Source organism: Synchiropus splendidus, chromosome 4, assembly GCF_027744825.2.
Source record: "Synchiropus splendidus isolate RoL2022-P1 chromosome 4, RoL_Sspl_1.0, whole genome shotgun sequence".
In the NCBI taxonomy this organism is placed as follows: domain Eukaryota; kingdom Metazoa; phylum Chordata; class Actinopteri; order Syngnathiformes; family Callionymidae; genus Synchiropus; species Synchiropus splendidus.
In genome coordinates, this window is record NC_071337.1 from 11,029,510 (window position 1) to 11,044,982 (window position 15,473).

The 15,473-nt window shown below is 42.3% G+C and overlaps 1 protein-coding gene across 1 annotated transcript in view; it reads right to left on the minus strand.

Annotated features, from left to right (window-relative positions):
• Positions 1-6,221, minus strand: part of rapgef5a (Rap guanine nucleotide exchange factor (GEF) 5a) — a 52,354-nt gene extending 46,133 nt beyond the window's left edge. Inside the window, exon 1 of the mRNA XM_053861601.1 lies at positions 5,822-6,221. Within this exon, the coding sequence (XP_053717576.1) occupies positions 5,822-5,965 (144 nt within the window). The 5' untranslated portion in view covers positions 5,966-6,221. The remainder of the gene's footprint in view (positions 1-5,821) is intronic.
• Positions 6,222-15,473: the final 9,252 nt, after the last annotated feature.

A 15,473-nucleotide genomic window follows, 5' to 3' on the forward strand; every position in this document is an offset into this window, starting at 1 on the left:
GTGCAAGGTGAGCACAATCACGTGGACTAGCCAGTTTCTCAAATTTGTTGTCATTTGGTGACAACAATAACTGCAACACATCACACGCCCACCTGAACCACGAGCACCAGAGCAGTTTTATTAAGTTCAAGTTTTGTTCACTGAGACTATGATTGCATTTTGTTTTGTTTTGTTTTTTTTTCATTTAAAATACATAAAGCACTTTAAAAGACATGTATACTACATTGACAAAATACCGATGAGAAATAAAAATGTGTGTACTTGCATATTTTTTTATACATTATCAATACATTAATGGTTAATTTGGTCTAAAAAATGTCAGAGTAAAGAAAAACGAGTCAAAACTCACATTTGTTAGGAATGAGATGAGCACAATAGAAGAAGAGCAGTAGTAGAAAGAGATGTGTCTCGTGACATTACATCAAGAAACACTGCATTGTGTTTCTAGTATATTGGACACTGAAAGTCACTCGTCCACACATCAAGCTTGTGCATAGAAAAGGAAGCTTAAACTGTGAGGCTCTGACACAATGGCAGCTGTTGTCACTAAATTAATCTTCACAAACACTAATATTCATAATCGGAACAGCTCAACTGAAAGAAGCCAGTCTGACAAAAAACAAAACACCACAGTTCAGTCTCTATAATTCTAAATAGGACACGTGCCTTTGAGAATTTGCTTTAGATGCACTACTAAATAATGGACAAAAATTATTAAGTGGTGCCAACATTATTCCATCTGAACAAAATTTGGTTTCGGGACGGTGTCATTTGAAACATACAAATATTGGACTGTTAAAATAACTGCTTTACCAGTACAACCTATCCCTAGTTTGTCTGCTTTCAATGATAACTTGTCAGAACAATTGCCCTTTAAAGATGATTTAAACATTTTTGCATGATGACTAAACTGCAACTGTTGCTGGAAATATGGCTGAGTTTTGTCTTCCTGTTATTAATAACTTGTTTGTCAAGTATTGGGAGTTTTATTACAAACTTTTAAATGTGTTTTATTGTGCAATGTGCGACATAATGAGACATTGACTTGAAGTAGGCTGTGAATATGGTTCTTGACCTGAGAAGAAACGGCCTCCTGCAGCGAGACAGCAGTTTCAACGCTTTGGTTTTCCAACAAACAGGGATTCTAAATGATCAACCCAAAAGTGTACAGAGAGATAACAGCGCAGAAGAAAAGCAGTTTAATAAAAGAGGGGGAAATTAAACGTGTTTGTGTCTTGGCTTTATGAGGGTGTAGCAATGGCTTAAATCTATCCTCCAAGAAAGTCCAATACAAGGCAGACTAGAGTGGATGTATGTATAGATTTATGTGTCTTAGTTTCATTCTGTTCGGGTGACAACTCTGCTGCCCCCCATTAAAAAGGTTCAAATCTTTGTTAGCGACACAAGGTGCACGAACAGGGGTGAATTAGTGCACGACAGCCAACAAACATTCAGACAAAACAAATACTCTGTGGCTCCCTATCTTCCCTCTTTTGTCTTTGTCGCCCCATCTTATCTCCTCATCTCTTTGTCTCCCTGTCTGCTGAACACTACTCTCTCTCTCGCGAGGCTTTTCTTTCAACGCAATCATCTCAGCGGCAAAGCCACCCGAGGTGTTTGATTCATTCATGCTCGATCACACGACGGGGAAATGTCTGCTGGCCATGTTGCTGCTCGTCGCACCTTGTGATGTCCTCCATCACAGAAGGCAGAGACGACAAGGGGAGAACAGAGAGGAGAGGGCTATGAAAGAGAGACCGAGCACATGCTGACACGCTTATCAGTGAGATGACTTCAAAGTGTGTATACACACACAGAGAGAGGGAGGTCATTATTTGAAAGAAATGGATTACTTTCAGATTAGAGTGCTGAGCTCGGCAGCACGGCATGCTTGGCAAGACCCTCCTTTCAAACACGTACACATGCTAAGCTGCAGTCAACGCCTCGTCAGATTCGTCATACGAGGAGTCAGGAATGAGATATCTCATCAGCATCGCTGGCACAGCTCCGCTTCACACGTACACACAAGTCCACTTCCATTTCAACGCTGTAACTGTGGAAGTCTAGCACCTATTCAGCAAGCAGCTTGACCACGAGCCAGCTACTGAGTAGGACCTTCCAGTTCCAAGAAGTTATCCAAGAGAGTGAACTGCTGACAACACTCAAACTAGAAACGCTCCCCAACACCCTGTGTTCTGACTCATTTTCTCAATACTGTTGCCCTACGCAGGGGGCAACAGCAGACTAGAACCCGCTTGCACAACACACACAGTAGAGATGTTTGAGCAGCTGCTACAGCAAATCCATCAGAAGATCCAGATGGTAATTCAGAACTTCAGAATTTCATCATTGGATCCATGTCATACGATGAATAATTTCTCAAAATCTCATTGAAGTCTGTATTTTGTTTCGAAGTTATTTAGTCAGAAAGGCAGACCTACACAAAACCTCCTCAGTGGCATTACTGACACTCCAATTCAGGAGACTAATGAAAAGCACAACAAAAACTGTCTCAACTTCTCCCAAATAAATGTAAAAATCCCAACAACAATAACAGATGTTGATCTCAACACATCTTCTGTGCCTTTTTCGTGAGCTGGGATGAAGCCACTAACATCGGAGCTCTCAGTTCTCTCATTCCCACTCCTAAAATAAAATGACTTGGAACAATGTCATTTAAAAAATGAATCGATCTTTTTTTATGTTTTTGTTCCCCTTGTTTCCTGCAGCAGGGTTGCCAGGTTGACAAAAACTACTCTTTGTTCTCCTGGGGAAAAAGCTTCTTTTCACAAGAACATTAACAGATGTTGATGCTATTAGAAATATCAACAAAACACCTTTTAACCCCCAACATATTTAACCCAAAGATAAAACAGAACACAGTCTCTGATGATCAGAACACAAAGAAATTAGACTTCACCCATCAGCACACAAAGAGACCACAAATTTGTGATTGCGTGATTTAAAAAATAAACTTCTTTGTCTGGTGACTATCAAATAAATCTCACAAATTCTCCTTAATCTGTCATAAGGCACTGTTCAAAAAGTAATGGATTGCCTCATGCAAGACACAAAACTTAAGACGCCAACACCTGAAGTCGTCTACTGGTCTACTGTGGGAGGAAACAGGAGTGCCCACACAAGTGCAGACAAACTCACAAATGTCATACAGAAATAGACTCATGCTCTCGAAGTAGACAACATAAAAGTTTCTTCTTTGGTGGGGGCTTTTTCATACGTTATGAAAGCTCATAATTAGTATTCCAGAAGTGAGATATTTACCCCGAATTCCAGGATAGAAAACATTCAGCTTAATGCCCACAGGAGTTTTATAAGTGAGTGGGCTCCAGTCTCAAAAGCCCCTAATGCTGCACTTTCATCTCTCATATATATATATATATATATATATATATATATATATATATATATATATATATATATATATATATATATATATATATATATATATATATATATATATATATATCACAGTCATATATTAAAAAAGAGGGTATCATTAACTTCCCTCCACAAAAACGAATGAGCGCCACGAGAGCAGCGAGTATGAGAGCGTTTTATCATCTGTAATCTGTTTGAATGGCACATTTAGGGCACATTAGCGCTCACATCCAGAGGTTATGAAGAGCAAAACGCATTTTGTCTTTCTTCAAGTCCTCTTCAGAACAAAGCCGTCAGGTTAATTAATTTAAATGAGAAAAGCCGAGCACAGAAATACATCATCACTTCTTCAACCATGCGATCACATAACTCTCTCGAATCTAACATTCACTGCAGTTTCAAAAAAAAAAAAAAAAATGGCCAGTTGAATTAAAAGTGCTTTTGTCTTAAATGATTAAATGTTGTAAAAGCATATCCATGATAGCCAGCAGAATCCCCACAATGCCTCCATACAATAAGAGCAGTGAGAGAGAAGTCGAGATGGAAACTGATCCTGAAAGGAGTCTGGCCAATATTTGCTCTTTTTAAATGCTAATCAGGCAGATTTACAGACAGAAGAACTTGTTTCTCTGGAAATAATAGTTGGTAACTGTCATAATTCGGTCACATAACATTGTTAATAGAATAAACCGTTAAACCATTGCCTTTCATTTATCATTTAAAAACTCATATTAACATTTTATAGGTGAATATGATGTGTGAACTCAAAAGTGTCATATACTTACTCATACCTTTTGTTTTTTACATGATTTTCCTCATATAAATATATTTTTTTATTTAAAGAAGGAATGTTTTTTACATGCAGAAGACCATCTCCTGCAGCACAGACAATGCACGACAAGGATGCAGCCAGCACTTCACCAACATGCACATGACAGCATTATACACCTCAGAATCTATTAATCTGGGCATTAAAAACGAGATTGAAGGCAGGCAATCTTCCAACCGACATCTGTCATTAGCACTGCAGCTGAGCACTGTGGGCGCTGGGAAGTAGGTTAAGAGTTCCTCTAAGCAAAACAGTACGCCGCTGTCATATTGTCGCCAATAAAGAACTCATAACTTGATACAGGAACAAGTCACAACAGCGATTACTGTTGCAAAGAATCTCTGAGGTGCCGCTGCTGGAGGCTGCCACTGAAGAGGAATGACATCTCTTAGCAATACAAAAGTCAGAGCAGACAAGCATGCAGTCGATGAAAGAAATATCTCTTTTATAGTGACAAGTATGCAGATGGAAACAGAAACTCTTTGATGCAATAGTGTTAAGTGTAGGAGATGATTCTCTTCCTCAACGCACTGAGACGAAATGGTCGGATTTTAGATCACGACAGCTTCTCCAAAATATCACCTAAGTATGTTGAGTTTTTTTTTCATTTGCCTTACATCAACACCTCTGCATGACTCACCTGTCTTTGGCTGGAGCGTGTAAATTTAGAACAGCACCATGACATCACAGCAGTTGCACTGTACATGAAGCATGCTGTTGATTATTACACGCTCCGAAATGAAGCGTAAAACCAAAGCTATGTTGATGTACACAGTCAAATAGATCCATGCAAGGATCCTGAGGGAACTTTCTTAAATTTTTAATCAGATTTATCTGGAGGCAGCAGCTGAAGCAACTGCAGCATTTCTTTCAAATAGTCGAGAATTTTAATTCAAACACATTTCTTTACTCCAACAATACAGCCTTTTTTTCAGCAACACTGCAGAACATGCTCAAACTTATTTTACTCGGATAAAATTGTACTTTCATTTTGAATATTTTCTTTCAGCATTCAGTACAGCTATTGAATTATCGCCTATTTACCAAATACTTTATCAAATCCAAATGATATTTCAGTCCCATTTCTTTCACATTTAGCTGTTCTACCCGACCACCTCACTTTTATTAGTCATTTATATTGATGTATTTATATGTTAGATGTACTTATTTGGAACGCAGGGACCCAACCTGGAGCGACAATACCGCAAAGATGGAAACACTCTGACATTGACACATCAATAGAAAACAACAACACCCAGCACCAGTACATCAACCTTGCATCGTTCATTCAGACGAAACACTCTCCTTTATTTACGTCCATCCAACATATTGTCAAGCAAAACTTGTGAAGACGGAACGAGCAAATCATCTGCGTGTGAGGAACTGAAGCGTATGTTCAGTTATGTGTTGCCTTGACTACCGAGCTTCCTCCAGCTTCGGCGCTGGTTCTGGATGTGCAGCACGCGCGCGCGCACACACGCACACGCCCTCTGCGACACTCACGGTTGTAACAAAATAAAACACCTGAGTCGTGACAGAAACACAAAACCCGGGTTCCACCCGCCGCGCGAGCGTGACGTTCGAGACACTCACGCTCTTCTTCCGCAGGTGCAGCCCGTGCTTCAGCAGCCCCGGCAGATCCCGAATCTTGTGCTTGAGCTGCGCCTGGTCCCGCGCGCTCCGGTTCCAGCGCAGACCCGCGAGCAAGCCGTCCTCCGCGGGCTCCGAGTCCTCCATGCTTGGCGCTCTCCTGGAAGTGCCGCCCCGGGGGTCCCCGCCGCTCCCTCTCGGCGGAGTCTAGAGCCTCCTCTCGCCGCCGCCTCTCTCCTCCTCCGCGACCCGCATCTGCAAGCGAAGTGCGCGCGACGTCAAGGACCCACTTGTGTTCCGCAGGACACGACGTCACCGCTCCACCCAGAACCAGCAGCGGCGTGTGTGCGAGAGCAGGTTAATGCGCGCGCGCACGCGTGTGTGTGTGTGTGTCTCACAGGTGCACAGGAGGATTGCATCACTTCCACCTTCTAAAAATGAAAAACACACAAGTTGAACGGCGGGGCGTCACCTGCCTCACCTGACCGCGGTGTGGGGGAGGGGAGCGCTACGTCATCACGTTACCTGTCTCGGATTTCCATAGATAAACAAAGAGAGAGGCGTCAGGAGCCGGGGGCGCGCGGCCTCTGCTGCGGCTCGGGTTTTGTCTGTGACGCCCAAAGCGACCAAATAGTTGCAGTTTTACCGGAGGCAGGACTCACGTGAGGCGCAAGGTTCTCAAGGTGTGACGTTCAAATAAAGCCGGAAGTTATCCATCAGCCGTTACTCGGCGCGTTCCACTAGTGTTCAGTAACTCGGTTTATCTGGGGCCAAGTTGTAAAACATTAGTCACCTCGACTCTGACAGAACTGAAAGACCTCGAGGTGCCTGGATTGTTTTTGGAGATGAAACATGACACGAGAGATTTAAATTTACATATATATATATAAGAAGTTGAAGTGAAATTATTGCTCAGATCAACATAAAAAAGAATATGTTTTGATCTCTAAACATATTTTCACACGAATAAAACACGTTTTGCTTTGCTACTTTATTATTGTTTTCTAGTCATTTTGTCTCCAAATAATTCAGGTTTCTTGCTTTCTTTGTGAACATGACACATTATATGATGATATGACTGTGTTATTGTGTTAAATATAGGCATTTCAAAAGCATATATTAAAAGAAATATCCAATCACTTGTGACCGAAGCTGACTTACTCACGATGACTGACTTCCCCAAACTGAAAATTGAGCCTCACTTTGTCATTTTTATCTCACCATCTTACTAGTCCGATCATTGTTTGAAATATCATTGACAGCAGTGGGCCGTATTGGACAGCAGGTGGCAGCAACATTTCAGAACCTGTGTGATCACTATTCTTCAAACGGTTGTGGATCCAGAAGCAACAATCTGTCCCTCTTTCCAATTTCAGAACATTCCAAGTCTCTTCCTCCCTTTGTGAGTTCTTTTGCAGAGACGGACAGATGAACGCTGAGGATTGCATAACCCTCCTAAACAAACAACACCATTCTGAGCTCCAACTCAGATTTCCCAGCCAAGTTACGAACAACAACAGAAAAGTGCGTTCCACTTGATCTCAGATCATCTTTTCCCTGTCACAAGTCTGGGAAATGAACTGGTACCAACAGCGGATCTTGTGTTCATGCTTGTGAGACATTATGGGTGGATGTCATGGGACAGCATGCAACAGGTGCACATCAGCTTAAACATCAGGGGAGATATATATATATATATATATATATATATATATATATATATATATATATATATATATGTTTTAATAAAACAGAGGTGACGAAACAAGATAAAGGTAGATTTATTGTCAATTCTGCCATATGCCTTGCATATTGAGGATTGAAATGTCACGTTGGACACTAGGCTCAGGTAAGAGGCAATTCCTGGTCCTTTCATGTGAGTTTGTTTGGCTGCTTGTATAGGCACTTTTTTCTTTCTTCAACAACCAAACAAAACTCTCTGACTCTGAGTGGTTTGGCTGTGCCTCTGACAAATCTGTGACACCTCACTAGGGCCGCTCTTCATAGCTGGGGTTGGCTCCAGCAACACTGGGGCAGAAACCAATTTGGATTCCGACACATTTAAACAGAGCAGCTTTAGTTTCCCCTTAAGAGCCTCCACTTGAATAATGGGGGCTCTACCTTTGGAGCAGAAGCCTCAGGAGAACCAGACCCAGAGTGAAAGGCACCTGCAGTTCATGTGAAAAGAGAAAAGAGCAGGAGAAAAGCAGGAGTGTAGAATGAGAACAAGAACGTTGTGTGTACGCCGATGGAGTCAGGTGGTCATAATGTTAGAGCTGCCTGTCAGTGTTATAGATGATGATGACGATGGAGTGATGAATGGATGGAGAGACGGATCCCCTCATGAAGCGCGGCGCCGCGAGACGTGAGAGGAAGGCTTTGATCTAATTACAGAATCATGTCACTATAGTATGAAAGAGAATTCATTTAAATAGAGCAGATGTGAGCTGGATCCTCCAGACGCCATCAAGGCGAGCAGAGTTCATCTCCAGTGCGCTTGTGTAACTCGGAGCACTTCTCTGATAGGAATAGTAATCTGGGATAATTGGCCCCTCACAGGGGCTCCGACGATCGCGAGGTAATGGGCCGGCGTGCATCGTGCCTGGCAGCCCAATAACACACTGCTCACATGGAGGGGAAACAATTCAACGGTGGCCAGTCAAGTGCGAGAGCCTGATTCACTTTCTAACAGCACACCTTGTTTGGACTGAATGGAGGGATGAAAATAGCACTGACAGAAAAATGATTTTCTGAGGAGAGAATTGTGTTGAGCACTGGACAACTGTGTCGAAACTAGGCAGCAATTTAAGAGCTCCTAAAATAAAAATCAACCCAAGGTTTGAGAAAGGACTTTTGGCCACTAGATGGCAGACACATTGGTATTTGTTGCTGTGGGTGGGTACCTTCTAGCTCAGCTCCGCTTAATCTATGTGGTGTAAAAACATCTCTGTGTTCAGTATTTGGGGGGAAACAAGTCATATTTCCAAACACATCTCTGATCGTGTGCGTCAGCAGGTGGAGACAGAGATCTTAAACTGTGATCATAAACTCAAGACCATATTTCCTCTCCAGTTTGCTGCGTCTGAGCCCACATTACTGACCACTGAGTGGGAAAAGAAGGTCGATCCTTCAGTGAGGACTGCAGTCCAGTGGACCTGGAACATAACACGAAAGTAAATCTGAAGATAGTGGTGGGGGAAAGTGTCTTTAAATGAGAACATATCTTTCAACTAAGGTGACTGTAGAAGGGAACTTCTTGTTGTTTTGTTGTCAACATGTCAAGATCAATCTAACAATGCAGAATCACAAAATTCCTCCCCAAAATACAACAATAACAAGTGTCATCCTGGCTTGCATTTCCATTCCAGATGGACAGATCAAATTTGTGATTTTACTTTGTTGCTTTTCATTTGATGCATTATTTGTAAACAAGTTGATTCATGCATCTGAATCCTTTTGACTGATGTATCATGAACAATAAATGCGGGTAAAAAAAAAAAAAAAGACCTGAGTTGAGCAAGAAAGCAACAACATCGTCCAGTTATTCACCATCACTACTCATTAGAGAAGACCTGGGCAAAGTGCGGCCCGGGGGTCATATGTGGCCCGATGCCTGTATTTTTGTGGCCCGTTTGACATCAGACTAAAACTATAACTTATATGTCTTCATTTTTCTGCCATTTTTTGTTCTCTCTCTTTTGGTCACCACCACCACTTCAGCAGTAAATATAGCATGCTCCTGTTTTACAACTACAATTTTCTTCTTCTTCTTTTCATTGGCCATTTTTGTGTTTGGCATTGAAGCAATACTGAAAATATATTTTGAAATAAATTGCCTTTTTATCCTGAACGTCTAGACCATAGTTGATTTATAGTCAAATTAAGTGCATATAAAATGGAATATTTCTATAGGTTACATGGCATATCTACACCTCTTAATATCCTTAGTTACATTTCATCTCCTTAGGTTCATTTTGTCTTTGTTATTTAAGTATATATTCCGGATATTTTTCTGTCATGTTTTGTAGTCATCGCTGTCTTTCTTCTTCTGATGGCCCCTCACAACTGTTACAGTTTACAATGTGGCCCTTCAGGAAATTTAAGTGCCCACCTCTGCATTAGAGGGTCCCAAACACTCGACGCATTCACCGACGTTCAAAGGATTTAATGCAGTTCACACACCAGTCTGAACTGGAGGTAGTCTGGAGGGGATTTGTGGGAATGAGGCCGGGTGCGCCGTGGTGAGAAAAAGTGTTTGCTCCCACTTATTTATGTATTTTCATTTAAACATTTTAGACATTTTATATTATCCACCAAACATAAATGTTAGCCCAAGATAACACAAGGTTTTTAGAAGTGGACATCATGCTGAGATCCACTGAAATTCATTGAGATGCAGTAGTCTGAAAAAGCCATTTCTAAAAGCTTGGGGTCTCCAGTGAAGCACAGAGTGGGACCAACAAACGGCTGCATCTACCGCTTCCTGCAGAGAACAAAAAAAGTTTCCATGTACTTTCACAAATATGCATCTTGGTCATCTCCGATAGATGCCACACTGAAGGACAGAAGGCCAGTAAAATGATGTCTGTGGCTTGCAAGGAAGACATCACTAAGAACGGGTGAACAGTGGAAAGGCATTCAGACAGAGTGGATGAAAATCATCTCTGGAATTCAACAGATGGAAGCGCTTTTCCACTAACAGAAAGAAAAAATGGACCAAATAGAAATTCATGCCACAACAAGTGATTTGAAACCACACAATTGTTCTTCACGTCTGCCATTTTTTAGTCTTCAGAGCAAGCGCAGGACAGTATTTTGTCGTGTTTATTGGAAGAAACTTTGTAAAAACCTAACAAAAAAAAACCTTCAAAAGTGTGAGTTTGTTTCCCCCATCAGTAAAAACAGAGTAAAAGGCAACCCTAATCCTTCATCTGAAAACTTGTGTTTACCTGTTCAATTTTTGACTCACACAGGGAGCCAACACTTCTTCACACCAGTGAAGAAGGACTGGTGACATGGCTGAATGGGGAACATTTGTGGTGTGGGAGCAAAGCTTCTCAGTTAGTTCCCTCAGACCTCAAGACAAATTGAAATGTTAGTAGAAATGCAGTTATGATTACGATATTAGAAACTCAACTTCTGAATTGGAGGTGCAGACACATGAACGCTGACTGAATTAGACACAGACCATGAGCAAAGGGAGGTCACACATCCCGGACTTCTTAACAGGAAGATAACTTAATGGAGTCAAGGTGTTCAGAAGGAAATTCACATTTTTTGAAGTCCAGAAACGACTCCTTGTCCTTGTCCTTGTCATTGATCGGTTGTATATGGGCCACGTGGTTGTGGTGCTGTAGCACTTGAGATTGGTCTCGGTCTCAAATGCATTTTAGCCTGTCTTGTAGACTCAGGCTTTCTATTCAAGACCGGTCAAGATCAACAGAGAAAACTGAATAATTTGCAAGCATAAATGGTAAAAGAAGGACTCTGCTTCTTTTTTCAATTTTGCTGCGTTTTTTTCTTTATTTTCCAGTGGTTTCAAACTGATCTACAAAAGTGTGTACAGGTTTTTGCAACTGATCAGGAGGACACCCAAACACCAAGGTCAGACCGGTGCTGCTTGTTTCAGCTGACACCTGAATGGTTAAGCACTGCCGCTCACTCGTGGGTCAGTTTGACCCTCCTACTGTCTCGGTATTGATCTTGGTCTCGGTTGGTGTGGTCTTGACTACAACACCATGTGGTTGCATAGATACTCTAATAACAGCTTCATAATTACACCACCAAGATACGGCTGAAGCAGTGAGGCATCTCACACAAAGCAAAGACATCAGTGACTGAAGCATCAAATACAAAGCTCTCAGAAGAGCATGATCACAGGTCTGCTTCCCTCAAACGTAGTCTCTTTTCAAAAAAGCTTGAAATATACTGTCATAAACCATCAGATCACTAGAGTAATAAAGTCGGGAGTAGGAACTGGAAGTCATCATCCCGCAGATGGACGTTCTCTCTCCGGAGAACTTGACCTTTAGCATTAATAATAAAACTCTACCTTCACCAAATGTAAAGTACCGCTTCACCTGACTCATAAAATAGTCAGTTTCCTTATTTATTTAAAGGGCTGGCTTTTTAAGACGTCCATGATCTGCAGCAGTCATAAAAAAAGTGGCTCCTTCATCCCATCGCCTGGTCTTGTGGGCGTCACAATCTTCCAAAGTGCAGTTTAAAAAAAGGAAGAGGAGTAATCAAGAGCACTTGACTGCCAGGGGAGATGTGTCAGCTGTGAGCAGGAGATAAGTCTGGTGAAAGCAGGAGAAGCTGTGTGAACCATGCTGGAGAACACAGAAGTGCTGAGGAAGTTTTGTGGCACTTATGTTGCGATGTTGACACACAGAGGCCAGCAGGTGCTCAATGGGGCTGTTTTTCATTTGTTCGTCCCAGCTTCCCAGGGTAACAAGTAAAGGAACACAGATTATTTTGTGACCATTAAAGTGAATGCAAATGAGGCAATATACAGTGGTACCTCGGTTCTCCACCACAATCCGTTCCAGACGGCTGTTCCAGAAGCGAGTTGTTCGAAATCTGAATCGATTTTTCCCATTACAATGAATGGAAAAAGAAATAATGCCTTCCAAGCCTTAAAATAGTCTTTTGTAGGAGTGAATGTAGAGAGTCTGCTGCAGGTGGCTGTTCCTCTATGTGTGTGGCCGCTGCATGTGGGAGGGGTTGCCGAGTGAGTGACGTCTCTCCAGAAGTGAAGAGGTGCCCGGTGCGTGTCCAGCTCTGAATGTGCGCTTCTGTGCAGTTTGGCTGTGACAAAGTCATAAACCAAGTCACGCTCTGTCCCAGACTCGCCTCATCCCTGTCCCAGCTCCAGCCCACAACAGGACATCAAACCCTGGAGTGTGCGCTCCAGCCTCAGAGGTGTGGAGAGCGAGCACCTCCCCTGTGACACTCTACCACGGTCCAGTGCGGAGACAGGAAAGGTTTTACACCTCAATATGAAGAAAAAACAGTCAGTACATGTAGCTTACGGGACACGTCTGCATACAGAGGCTGCGTTATACACAATAACAAAGCGCGTCGTGGGTCAGATGATAGGTCTGCGCATGTTATGTTTTTTCCAGCTTTTTTCGGGGACATTTGAGTTCTGGATTTTCGTTCGAAATCCGAAGCAAAAAAATCTTGACATTTTTTGTTCAAATTCTGAGACGTTCAAATACCGAGGTACCACTGTAGTTGCAACAATTGATGTGAATTAGGGAGGAAACCAGAGTTGTCTCCAAGCATCGCAGTTTCAGCTTTTACTGAAAGATTGAGTTAAATTGAGTTGTGTTTTCTCTGAGCCTAAGAGATGGATCACAGAAATTCACGCCAAGGTTGTGTTTTTTGTTGGTGTCTGCGTAAACCAAACAACTGGATAAATGTGCAACTCCTGACAGTCATCTAGCTCCTTTGTTTGCTGCGATCCTTCCGCGGTTTCGATTTATCGCACAAGCCGACTCCTGGAAAATGGGAAACAAGAAAACGACTTTTCCGAAATCGCGGAGTAGGCAAATCTAGAGAGCGGGATTTTGGATTTCCTTGTGTCTGGATGATGAAATATGTGGCGCCGTAAACCCCCGGGGAACACGAAGAGTGCTGCTGGTGCGCACCGTCACATCTGCACACGCAGCAAACACACAGTCTGAATAAGTGAGCACTAAACAATAGTTCAGTCTGGCTGGTGAGCAAGAGGATGCACGGGGACAAGGATGGATCACCGGGGGGGGCGGGAGAAGATGGGAAAGGAGGAGGAGCAGGAGAGGCAGCGATAGCAAACCAATTACCACCAGCCGAGAAAAAAGGCCTTTTATCCGCAAGTGTCCCGACGCACAGAAAATGCACAGCGCTATCGTTTCCCTTCCCTCTCCTGCATACAAATATGGCCCTGGCGCTCACAAGGACGGCCATCGCGCCTTATCACTCGCACACACTCGCGCTTGCCTTCAAACAAATGCACTCTGGATTAAATATTGACGAGAGCCTGTGGTGAACTGGGGGAGAGACCAGACAGTTGTTCCCCGCTCTTTTGGAAGCTGCAGCCGAGGGAGATGGAGGAAGAAAAAAAAAGTGAGGAGCGGAAACTTGGCGGTCGGCGAGAAACAACAAGTCGTGGTGGACACCAGGCAGAGTGAGGGCAACCCTGACCTCACCTGGCGCCCAACTGTTGTTCCAGTGGTGCAATTTATATTGCTCACCGGCACAGTTCAACCTCATGCTGAAGAGTAAAAATGTGTCCAAAATGTCTAAAATATAAATAGTATTTTCAGTGACTGTGACAGACCCAAAAATGCCCAAAGCATCACATGAGTGTGAACTGGCATTCAAAGGGCTAAACACCCGACTGAGGGTGATGATGATGAAGATAAATATTTTATAGTAACATTTACAACCAGCCAATAAAATCCTCTAGCATGGAGAAAAGTTACTGGCCCTCAGCAGGGTCTTTGGATCTCCAGCTGCTGCCCCCACGATCCGACCCTTGGAGAAGCACAGTGGAAGGTTGTTTGGGTTATGATTTATGGGTAAGTTCTTATGTGGACAAACATATCACTGCATCCAAATGTAGGTCATTGTTCTTAATCTATCCAACCTGTGTGTGGGGAATCACATTTTCAGAGCGTTTTTTACTCTCCTTCATCATGTATATTTGCGCTATGACATATATACGTGATCAATCTGTATCATTTGGATATATATATATATGTGTGTGTGTGTGTGTGTGTGTGTGTGTGTGTGTGTGTGTGTGTGTGTGTGTGTGTGTGTGTGTGTGTAATTATTTTAAATTAACGCATTAAAGTAGGAGCAAATGAGTAACAAAATGAAGTAAAAAATAAAATCTGAGAAAACACTCAAGTTCATGGAGAGAATAGATAGATAGAACTATAGAATAGTATAATCAGAATCAGTATCAGCTTTATTGCCGTGGTCAGTGAGGATCCCACCAACTTGGAAAGTGCTTTGGAATCACGTGCAAACGTGAACAAAAACATCATAATAAAATGAAGTAAGTAGACTGTCGGGGAAAATGTTTGAAATAACGTCAACGATTAACGGTTAAAAATGACGGTCGTCAATCTCAAACTAAGACTACGGAGCCCTCTAGTGGCCACTCATCACAATTGCAACGACTAGTTTCTACTTCTCCGATTTTCATGAACACGCTCGGGATGAGAAAAGTTGTCTTAAAAACCACCTGAGCCACAGTTGGCCTTGAGGTCGAATCAAGAACCTTTCGTAAATAAGACATTGTACAACTTCGTGGTGATGGAGGTGCGGCAACAGTGAGTGTGTTGGCGACTTACGTCACATTGGTATTTCAAATATCACTGAGGTAACTTTCTAAAGTTCCATTTTCGTCTCGTAGTGGAGTTTTTTCAAGTTATCACACTGTTGCAATTGTTCGCTCATATATTTCGCATATTATATATACACTTTTCTGCATTGATCCCTGGTTTTCTTCTGTTTCTATTAGATTGATTTATCTTCTGCTATATCGTGGATTTTTTTATGATGAGTCACTTCTCTCTTCCGCTATTTCTTTAAAATCACATTTTTTATCTTTACGTCACTTCCTCAGAAGCTGTCATATTACTGTACCGTTTTTTGATGT